General features: G+C 28.9%; 1 protein-coding gene across 1 annotated transcript in view; it reads right to left on the minus strand.

The window, feature by feature from the left end:
• Positions 1–12547, minus strand: part of LOC142229502 (mitochondrial 2-oxodicarboxylate carrier) — a 50776-nt gene that overhangs the window by 1952 nt on the left and 36277 nt on the right. The window contains exon 2 of the mRNA XM_075300066.1: positions 5155–5337. Within this exon, the coding sequence (XP_075156181.1) occupies positions 5155–5337 (183 nt within the window). The remainder of the gene's footprint in view (positions 1–5154; positions 5338–12547) is intronic.

Raw genomic sequence — 12547 nt, forward strand, 5'->3', positions numbered from 1 at the left:
AATGTTGACAAAATTTTCTATAGGAATAACATTTTGAGAAAATATTTTTTAGAAATAAAATTTTGACAAAGTTTTCTATAGAAATAAAATTTTGACAAAATTTTTTATAGAAATAAAATTTTTACAAAATTTTTGGCAGAAATAAGCACTTGACAAAATTTTCTATAGAAATAAAAATTTTACAAAATCTTCCATAGAAATAAAATGTTGACAAAATTTTCTATAGAAATAAAATTTTGACAAAATTTTCTATAGAAATAAAATTTTGACAAAATTTTCTACAGAAATAAAAGTTTGACAAAATTTTCTATAGAAATAAAATTTTGACAAAGTTTTCTATAGAAATAAAATGTTGACAAAATTTTCTGTAGAAATAAAATTTTGACAAAATTTTGACAAAATTTTCTATAGAAATAAAATTATTACAAAATAAAATTTTTAAAAAATTTTCTATAGAAATAAAATGTTGATAAAATTGTCTATAGAAATAAAATATTGACAAAATATTTGGTAGAAATAAACACTTGACAAAGTTTTCTATAGAAAGATAAATTTTACAAAATTTTCCATAGAAATAAAATTTTGAGAAAATTTTCTATCGAAATAAAATTTTGACAAAATTAATGTCGAAATAAAATTTTGACAACATTTTTACAGAAATGAAAATTTTGACAAAATTTTCTGTGGAAATACATTCTTCACAAAATTTCTTACAGAAATAAAATTTTGACGAAATTTTCCATAGAAATATTTTGGCAAAATTGTCAATAGAAATAAAATGTTGGCAACATTTTCTATAGAAATTTTGACAAAATTTTCTATAGAAATTTTGACAAAATTTCTACAGAAATAAAAATTTTGACAAAATTTTCTGTAGAAATAAAATTTTGACAAAATTTTCTATAGAAATAAAATTATGACAAAATAAATTTTTTAAAAAAAATTCTATAGAAATAAAATGTTGATAAAATTTTCTATAGAAACAAAATATTGACAAAATTTTCTATAAAAATAAAGATTTTACAAAATGTTTGGTAGAAATAAACACTTGACAAAGTTTTCTATAGAAAGATAAATTTTACAAAATTTTCCATAGAAATAAAATATTGAGAAAATTTTCTATCGAAATAAAATTTTGACAAAATTTCCACAGAAATAAAAATTTTGACAAAATTGGAAATACATTTTTTTCACAAAATTTCCTACAGAAATAACGAAATTTTCCATAGAAATATTTTGGCAAAATTTTCAATAGAAATAAAATTTTGGCAAAATTTTCCATAGAAATTTTGACAAAATTTTCTATAGAAATTTTGACAAAATTTTCTATAGAAATGTTGACAATATTTTCTATAGTACACAGAAAAACATATCACCAAAATATTTCCAATTAAAAAGTTAATTGAAGTTGAAAATTTTTTTCAATTAATAAATTAATTGATACAATTAACTTTTTAATCATGATAGAAACATTAAGTTAATTAAGTCAATGATGGAAAATTTTAAAATTTTAATTAAAAAAATAATTGATACAATTAACTTTTTAATCAAATTCGGAAGACTAATTCAGTTAAAAAAAGTGCTGATTTTTTTTTTAAATTTTTAATTAAAAATGTATTTCAAGCAATCATTTGTTAATCCAAATAAAAACTCTAAGCCAATTCAGAAAGTAATTAAAAATAGTTACCTTTTTTAATTGATAAATTAATTGAGTTTTGCAATCAACATCAATTAAATTTTTAATGGAATCAATTAAAAAATTAATTGAAATTTGCTGAAAAAATCAATTAATTTTTTAATCAAGAATTTTTTCTATGTCCAATTAAAACTGTGATTGATACTATCATTTTCGTGATTGAAGACATTTCAATTAAAAAATTAATGGGATCAATTAATTTGGTGATTGAATCAGAAAAAATTTTTTTTGCGTGTAATGAAATTTTGACAAAATTTGCTATAGAAATAAAATTTTGACAAAATTTTCCATAGAAATAAAATTTTGACAAAATTTGCTCTAGAAATAAAATGTTGACAAAATCCCAGTAAAAACTAGGGAACCACATCTCATTACAATTGACATTACCAGGAGTAAAGCTGTCATTACACGTTGCATTACATTGCGGCGAGTTATAATAAATAACTTGTAATGACAAAAATAAATACTTCTCGGTAATTTTCGAATTGTTATTCTCAAATTTTTAGGCAGTTGTAGTTAATATAATTATTCACATAATCGAGCACTTACATAAAAAATCAAAAAGAATATGTAATGTAACGGTAATTCTGAAAAATTTTCCGTTAAGAATTTTTTATCACAAATATTTCATAATAATTTGAACATAATGTTTAATGACATTATCATATTATGTTTTAAATAAATGCTTTCTTATACCTCATTGACATTACACTTCCAAAATGCGCTTAAACTAAATTTCAAATGCCATTTGCCTTATAAAAAAGAGACTTAAAATCCACTTTTAGTAGATTTCGAACCTTATGTGAACTGGCTATTGGATATATTATAACGTAATTCACGAATCCAACTCCCTTAAACAACCTACATTTATTTCTATTTTAAGTGCGACATTAATTTGAGTGTAATCTTATTTAGATTATTTATTAGATTTTTTGTTTATTTATAAATATTCTATTTCTATTCAAGTAGTTCTCCTATTACAGCACCACTCGCCATACTTTGATCCATTGTAATCGGCGATAGAAATCAATATTTTCGAGATTTGGTTTCCTGAGACAATAAGTGGCTATTTTGCTAGCTTTGGTGTATCTACGAATAAGTCATTACATATTAGGTGATTATATGCTTTAAATGCACTACTTATTTTATGGCCGAAAGTATGTCTGGGGAGAAGTACTTTCCTCCTAGGACATGCGTATGTAAATGTAATCCGAAGCGATGCCAAATAATAAGTGGTTATTAATTTTTAAATAGGCTTACCTACAAGATTACCGGGTAATGAGAGTTTTTGCTGGGAATGTTCTATAGAACTACAATTTGGACAAAATTTTCTATAAAAATTAAATTTTTACAAAAAAAAAAAAATTACAAAATTTTCCATACACTGAAAAAACAGTGAACCCACCAGGAAAGAAAATTTTAGTTAGTTTTAGAAAAAATATATTAATTTTAGAAAATTTTAACTAAACTGTAATAGACACGCGGATGTCATGCCGATTTCACAAAACTAAGTAAATTATTTTCGATAAATTCAAGAAAATTTATTAGACATAATTCATTTTTTTCACTTGTTAAAGAAAATTTCGAAGTTTGAAGGAAAAAATTGGAGTTAAAAATTGCAAAAATGTCTTTAGTACCATACGAAGTTCATGATAGGCTAATTACTGGTAAATTTTACAAATTTTAAGAAATTCAGAACTATTTTGTGGGAGACCCGAATTTAGTTAATCTTTATACTTCCTTTGCGTATAATTTTTTCCTCTATTTTAGTTTTATTAACTAACGTAGGCAAAAAGTTATTAACGTCAGGGAAACTTTATTAAAACGTAATAATTCCATGAACTAAAATAGAGTTAAATCAGCTTTAGTGAAATATAGGGTTCACTTTTTTTTGAGTGTAGAAATAAAATTTTGAGAAAATTTTCTATAGAAATAAAATTTTGACAAAATTTTCTATAGGAATAACATTTTGAGAAAATATTTTTTAGAAATAAAATTTTGACAAAATTTTCTATAAAAATTAAATTTTTGGTAGAAATAAACACTAAAATTTTCCATAGAAATAAAATGTTGACAATATTTTCAATAGAAATAAAATTTTGAGAACATTTTCTTTAGAAATGAAATTTTGAAAAAATAACTATAGGAATTTATATTTTTTTAAATAAAATTTTTATAAATTTATTTGTAGTAATAAAATTTTGATACAAGTTTTATCAAAATTTTATTTCTATTGAAAATTTTTTCATATTTTAATTTCTATAGAAAATTTTGTCAAAAAAATGTATTTCCACAGAAAATTTTGTCAAAATTTTAGTTATATAGAAAATTTTGTCAAAATGTTATTTCTATAGAAACTTTTGTCAAAATTTTATTTCTGTAGAAAATTTTGTCAAAATTTTATTTCTATAAAAAATTTTGTCAAAATTTTATTTCTATAGAAAATTTTGTTAAAATTCTATTTCTATAGAAAATATTGTCAAAATTTATATAGAAAATTTTGTCAACATTTTATTTCTATGAAAAATTTTGCCAAAATATTATTTCTATGGAAAATTTTGTCAAAATTTTATTTCTATAGAAAATTTTGTCAAAATTTTATTTCTATAGAAAATGTTGCCAAAATTTTATTTCTATAGAAAAGTTTGTCAAAATTTTATTTTATTAAATTTGTCAAAATATTATTTCTTAAAAAAATATTTCTATAGAAATTTTTGTTAATATTTTATTTCTATAGAAAATTTTCTCAAAACTTTATTTCTATGGAAATATTTGTAAAAATATTATTTCTTTAGAAGATTTTGTCAAAATTTTATTTCTATAGAAGATTTTGTCAAAATTTTATTTCTATCGAAAATGTTGTCAAAATATTATTTCTATGTATAGAAGATTGAAGTACCTCCAACTAGGATAAATCTACCAAAACATCAAGAATTCTACTAATCTAACAAACAGTAACAAATCTACAATTTTTGGTGCGCAGGAGCTTATCCTGAGCATTATTCTCAAAGACATCATGTTTCAATCTCGCTTCCTTCTGGAGTAAAATTTTGGCATATGTTCGACAGTATGGCGCAGGGTATACAAATATGGGGAATATTTATATCTAAAGCCATTTTTATGCTTTTTTGCCAAAGCGCATTTATATAAAGTCGATTGGACTAAAACTGCGTCCTAGACTTTGATTTCAAATATGTCTTCACAGACAGACGGCCATAGCTAGATCGACTCGGGGGCCGATCCTAAGTAAATAATATAGCCAAAGGAAAATTTTAAATTAAGGAATTCATTAATTAATTCGTTTAAAAAAAATAATTGAATCAATTAATTTTTTAATGGAATATTCTTTCTAAATCAATAGATTGTTTTATTTAAATAGTCTCTTCAATTCAAATAAAAATTTAACTAAAAAGTGTTACTGATATTTATTTCTGTCTATCAATATATTTTATACTTACCAATGGGGTAGGCGCTGGAGCTCCAAAAAGAAACAGAGGCTTTGTTTGTTCAAAACAAACAAATTTTATGGCTCGTTTAGGTGTTTCGGCAATAACTGGAGGTAGAATTCCTTTCCAGAAGGAATAGAGACCTTCGTGACGATACATTTTTCCAAAACAATCAAAAACGCCTTTATATTGATGCTGTAAACAAAACAAAAAAAAATATAATTGGTTATATTAAGTTCATTAAATAATATAAGAGTATTTCCATACAACAAAAATAATAATAATAAAATAATAACCAGAAAAAAATGCCAAAAGAAAAACTAGCCCAAAAATGTGTGACATTATTAATTGCAACTTGTTTTTGTTTTTTGTTAATAACTATCAAGACCATAACAATACCGGTAACAGGAAATCACAAACTGTGTTTATTATTATTATTGGGGGTAGTTTTGAACACAAAACTATTATGCTATTAAATAATAGAGTTTTTAATCTTAAGATTTCTTATGAACACAAGAATTACCAGTTTCCCATGTAAGCGAGTTATACTAGATAAAGTTTTCAATATAAATAAAAAAAAATAATAATCATGGCAAAAAAAACTTTAAACATCAATTACTTTTAAATATAAGAGAACACTAAATATAATTTAGTAATATTTTAAACAAATTTTGTCGACATTTTTAATTTATAAAATTTTAAAATGTTTCAATATTTGAGAACCACTGTCTATTTCTGGTGCATTTTACTGCAGGCCACCATTAAATATTTTAGATGTGAATTGGTACAATGTCTCACATATAATTAACACATATATGTATTAATGAAGCTTTTAATAAATACAATATGAGGAATTTTCTTTCAATGTTCTTCACAGGTATGTTATATATACAAAAGAAATAATAAACACATATATTAAATAAAAATAAAGATCAATGAACGTTAAGATATAAACGAGTCAGTATGTATGGGACACTTAGTTCCCACATAGACTTTATATTTCTGTATAAATATATTACTTTATAATAGGATTATTTTCATTTAGTACTGGATAACCAAGCGGTGAGGGACTAAGGGAATACACAATACTCGTTTATCCAGGACATGTACAAAAATACAACATTTAAAAATATAAATTTATAAAATCCGAGTTATGTTTGTTATATCTGTTTTCTGCACACTTCCAACTCGTTTCTGAACACTTCCAACGTAGTATTCGTCCAAGCTGTCAAATAAAATTCGTTACTTTTCTAATGAAATCCCAGAGATAATTCAATGAAATATAAACAATTCGAGCTTGATCAATTAGAAGCGAATATTTTGTCAACAAAATCTCTGAATTACTTAATTTTTTATGGCTTCAGGCATGCTAACCATTGCACCACGGTGGCTTCGTGCATGCCCGCATTGCATACACAAGGTCGTGGGTTCGATTCCTGCTTCGACCGAACACCAAAAAGTTTTTCAGAGGTGGATTATCCCACCTCAGTAATGATGGTGACATTTCTGAGGGTTTCAAAGCTTCTCTAAGTGGTTTCACTGCAATGTGGAACGCCGTTCGGACTCGGCTATAAAAAGGAGGTCCCTTGTCATTGAGCTTAACATCGAATCGGGCAGCACTCAGTGATAAGAGAGAAGTTCACCGATGTGGTATCACAATGGGCTGAATAGTCTAAGTGAGCCTGATACATCGGGCTGCCACCTAACCTAACCTAACCATGGTCCTAAACCGATCCCCGGATTTTACAACTTGGGCACTTTTGTTTTTATATACAGTGAAACCTTTGAAAGGTGGATTCCCACCTTTCACCGCCTTATTTTTCTACATTTGGGAGGTGTCCAGCTATGAGTGGTTAATTTCAATGTGTTAATATAGCAAACGTCCCCTGACGTCAGAATGTCCAAGTTTGAGAGATTTCACTGTATAGCTATCATATAAACCGACCCCAAATGAAAATATTCCCAATTAAAAAGTTGATTTAAGTTTAAGATTTTTTCAATTAATAAATTAATTGATACCATCCGGTTGAAATTTGGCTCTCTAATTATCGTACGAAAATTGGTTAATTTCGGTTCCTATGTATACACTACTTTATATAAACCGATCGTAGACTTCATATGAACTAACTTACAATTTAGAAGGCAATATTAAAAAGTTTTAAGATACCTTGCCCATGGGCAAGTGTAATTCGATTGTGGATAACAGTCGTTAGTAGAATTTTCAACTTGTTTAATTATTCGTTTCTTACTTTACGGACATGAACTAAAAAAGTATACATATACACGCAGAGAAGAAACATGATTGTCACAATCATATTCGAAGAGCAAAATAATATGATAGGAGCTATTTTTGCGGCGACCATGTAACATTTTCACCTGCAACCATGTTAGCTCAGTGAACATAGTTCTAAGAAAAATAAAATTGTCCTAATCTAAAATGTTATTATATTGATAAAAAGAATTTTGTTTGAATCAAAATAAAATGGTCACGATCTAAAATGTTATGGTATTCGTCAAAAATGTTTTTCTTCCAGTTAAAAGAACATGGTCACAACCTAAAATATTTTGATTTTTATGAAAAAACTTTTTTCATCGTCGAAAAAAGGACGCCAATTGAGAAAAGAAAACACAAAATTAACTTTATTTATTTGTTTTTATTTATTTATAAACTAATTCATTGTTTATTTGCATTTATAATGTCGTGCAAGCAAACATCACATATTTTTACACTCTATTTTGGTTCAATTTCAACAATAAGTAATCATTCCATATTTACTTCGTGCCCATCAAATTTAAAAATTCAGGCATCATGTAACTGCAAAAAAAATAAATTGTCCATAAGCAAAATGCAGAACAAAAACCAGGTAAATTTTTTTCAATTACACTTTCCTTTTTTGTGTTCACATATAACCACGTGCCACTTCTGAATAAATAAATTAACACAAAACACAGTAATTCCGTATTCTCCATCCATTCGAAGTAACAATCAACACGCGACTGACGCGCAAAATGAAAATTGTGTGTACTTACTCAATGTTTTTATAAAATTCTTTTTGCTGCAAAAAAGTTAAAAAATTAAATGGTCACGAAAAAATATACATGGTCTTTATAGCCATGTAATGGTTCTAGGCATGTCTACTCCTAACCTATAAAAATACTTTTTTCTCTGCAAGAAAGTAAAAAAATTTAATGGTCAGGTACATGATTTTCCCGACCATGTAATGGTCTCAAATTCTATCATTTAAATAATAGGACATGTTTGCGGCATTTGAGAACCATTTAAATGCTTATTGCCAACATATATTTTTCTCCGCTCGAAAATTATTTTTACAAAGACAAAATACATGGTTTTCGCGACAATTACATACTCTAGATAAGCATTAAATGTATGCGGCAACCATGTCCAAACATGTTTTTTCTGTGCGTGTAGAGTAAACAGTTGTACTAATTTCGAAATTAGCACTAAATAGTTCATATTTTTCTAAACTGAGTAAATTTTACTTAAATTGTGGTCTTGATTTTCTAAAATAAATAAATTGTACCTAAATTCTGTTTATGTTAAACATGACATTTTAAGAATTTTTAACTCACATTTTTATACCCTCCACCATAGGATGGGGGTATATTAACTTTGCCATTCCGTTTGTAACACATCGAAATATTGCTCTAAGACCCCATAAAGTATATATATTCTGGGTCGTGGTAAAATTCTGAGTCGATCTAAGCATGTCCGTCCGTCTGTTGAAATCAGCTATCCACTTGACACTTGGCACAAGTAGTTGTTATTGATGTATGTCGGATGGTATTGCAAATGGGCCATATCGGTCCACTTTTACGTATAGCCCCCATATAAACTGACCCTCAGATTTGGCTTGCGGAGCCTCTAAGAGAAGCATATTTCATCCGATCCGGCTAAAATTTGGTACATGGTGTTGGTATATGGTCTCTAATAACCATGCAAAAATTGGTCCACATCGGTCCATAATTATATATAGCCCCCATATAAACCGATGCCCAGATTTGGCTTGCGGAGCCTCAAAGAGAAGCAAATTTCATCCGATCCGGCTGAAATTTGGTACATGGTCTCTAACAACCATGCAAAAATTGGTTCACATCGGTCCATAATTATATATAGCCCCCATAAAAACCGATCCCCAGATTTAGCTTGCGAAGTCTAAAAGAGAAGCAAATTTCATTCGATTCGGCTGAAATTTGGTACATGATGTTGGTATATGGTCTCTAACAACCATGCAAAAATTGGTCCACATCAATCCATAATTATATATAGCCCCCATATAAACCGATCCCCAGATTTGGCTTGTGGAGCCTAAGAGAGAAGCAAATTTCATCCGATCCGGCTGAAATTTGGTACATGGTGTTGGTATATGATCTCTAACAACCATGCAAAAATTGGTCCACATCAGTCCATAATTATATATAGCCCCCATATAAACCGATCCACAGATTTGCCTTGTGGAGCCTAAAAGAGAAGCAAATTTCATCCGATCCGGCTGAAATTTGGTACATGGTGTTGGTATATGGTCTCTAATAACCATGCAAAAATTGGTCCACATCGGTCCATAACTATATATAGCCCCCATATAAACCGATGCCCAGATTTGGCTTACGGAGCCTCAAAGAGAAGCAAATTTCATCCGATTCGGCTGAAATTTGGTACATGGTCCCTAACAACCATATAGCCCCCATATAAACCGTTCTCCAGATTTAACCTTCTGAGCCTCTTGGAGGAGCAAAATTCATCCGATCCGGTTCAAATTTGGAACGTGGTGTTAGTATATGGCCGCTAACAACCATACAAAAATTGGTCCATATCGGTCTATAGTTATATATAGCCGATCCCTAATCACACAAAAATTGGTGCATATTGGTTCATAATCATGGTTGCCACTCGAGCCAAAAATAATCTACCAAAATTTTATTTCTATAGAAAATGTTGTCAAATTTTATTTCTATAGAAAATTCTGTTAAAATTTTATTTCTATAGAAAATTTTGTCAAAACTTTATTTCTATAGAAAATGTTTTCAAAATTTTATTTCTATAGAAAATTTTGTCAACATTTTATTTTTGTGGAAAATTTTGTTGAAATTTTATTTCCATAGAAAATTTTTCTAATTTAATATATAACAGGTTGGCTGATAAATCCCCGGTCTGACACATAGATTGCGTCGCTAGTATTAAATGCATATTATTTTTATATAATACCAACCTTCAAATGATTCGTGTCAAAATTTGACGTCTGTAAGTCAATTAGTTTGTGAGATAGAGCGTCTTTTGTGAAGCAACTTTTGTTATTGTGAAAAAAAATGGAAAAAAAGAAATTTCGTATTTTGATAAAATACGGTTTTCTGAAGGGAAAAATACGGTGGAAGCAAAAACTTGGCTTGATAATGAGTTTCCGGACTCTGCCCCAGGGAAATCAACAATAATTGATTGGTATGCAAAATTCAAGCGTGGTGAAATGAGCACGGAGGACGGTGAATGCAGTGGACGCTCGAAAGAGGTGGTTACCGACGAAAACATCAAAAAAATCCACAAAATGATTTTGAATGACCGTAAAATAAAGTTGATCGATATAGTAGAGGCCTTAAAGATATCAAAGGAACTTGTTGGTCATATCATTCATCAATATTTGGATATGCGGAAGCTCTGTGCAAAATGATGCCGCGCGAGCTCACATTTGACCAAAAACAACAACGTGTTGATGATTCTGAGCGGTGTTTGCAGCTGTTAACTCGTAATACACCCGAGTTTTTTCCGTCATTATGTGACAATGGATGTAACATGGCTCCATCACTACACTCCTGAGTCCAATCGACAGTCGGCTGAGTGGACAGCGACCGGTGAACCGTCTCCGAAGCGTGGAAGGACTCAAAAGTCCGCTGGCAAAGTAATTGCATCTGTTTTTTGGAATGCGCATGGAATAATTTTTATCGATTATCTTGAGAAGAAAAAACCATCAACAGTGACTATTATATGGCGTTATTGGAGTGTTTGAAGGTCGAAATCGCGGCAAAACGGTCCCATATGAAGAAGAAAAAAGTGTTGTTCCACCAAGACAACGCACCGTGCCACAAGTCATTGAAAACGATGGCAAAAATTCATGAATTGGGCTTCGAATTGCTTCCCCACCCACCGTATTCTCCAGATCTGGCCCCCAGCGACTTTTTCTTGTTCTCAGACCTCAAAAGGATGCTCGCAGGGAAAAAATTTGGCTGCAATGAAGATGTGATCGCCGAAACTGAGGCCTATTTTGAGGCAAAACCGAAGGAGTACTACCAAAATGGTATCAAAAATTGGAAGGTCGTTATAATCGTTGTATCGCTCTTGAAGGGAACTATGTTGAATAATAAAAACGAATTTTGACAAAAAATGTGTTTTTTTTTTGTTAGACCGGGGACTTATCAGCCAACCTGTTACCACGTATGGACTTACTTACAATTTAGAAGACGGTGTTAGGAGGTTTTAAGATACCTTGCCATCGGCAAGCGTTACCGCAACCCAAGTAATTCGATTGTGGATGGCAGTGTAATAAAATTTCTTTAACAGTTGATAATTTTCTTCCAAACAAACAATATTTAGAACGTTGGAGAGGAAAGAACTATTTTAACTCAGCAAACTGGCTGTTGAGGTGAAAAATTCTTACGCTCAGAAAAAAGTGAACAAAATTTCTTTTATTTCATGAAAATTAATTGATTTTAGTTAACTGTATGAAATATAAAAAGTATGACTTGAACTAAAAATTTAGTTGATATTTTCCTAAAATGGGTGAAGATTACTTAAACTGCTTTCATAAGTTTCTGAAATGAGTAAATTTTTCTAAAATTGTGTCTTCCTACAGCACTGAAGACATTTTAAGTTTTTCCTTCAAAATATGCTTTCACTACATTTGCTTTCATGTTACACTCAAAAATATATTGTCCTGAGGCCAAAAATTGCATGATCTTGGAATATTAATGCTAATTTTGCTTACACAGAAAAAATATCACCAAAATATTCCCAATTAAAAAGTTGATTGAAGTTTAAGTTTTTTTCAATTAATAAATTAATTGATACCATCAACTTTTTAATCAAACTCGGAAAACTACGTCAGTTAAAACAAAAGTGATGGAAATATTTTTAATTTTTAATTAAACATTTATTTCAAACAATCAATTTTTTAATCAAACTAAAGACACTAACCCCCATTTTCATGAAGCTCCGTTAGTGCTAGGTTAGGTAACGAACTTTTAAAACGTACTATGGACATATCTATCATCTTGCCTATATATTCTATATGCCAGTTAGGAGCTTAACTGCTAAAAAATTTTCAGTTAAAGTAAACCGGATAGAAGATATTTCCATTTTACTTTCTTTTAACTGGGAGTTAAAGTCTAACGGAGCTAC

Source organism: Haematobia irritans, chromosome 3, assembly GCF_050003625.1.
Source record: "Haematobia irritans isolate KBUSLIRL chromosome 3, ASM5000362v1, whole genome shotgun sequence".
Taxonomy (NCBI): Eukaryota; Metazoa; Arthropoda; class Insecta; order Diptera; family Muscidae; genus Haematobia; species Haematobia irritans.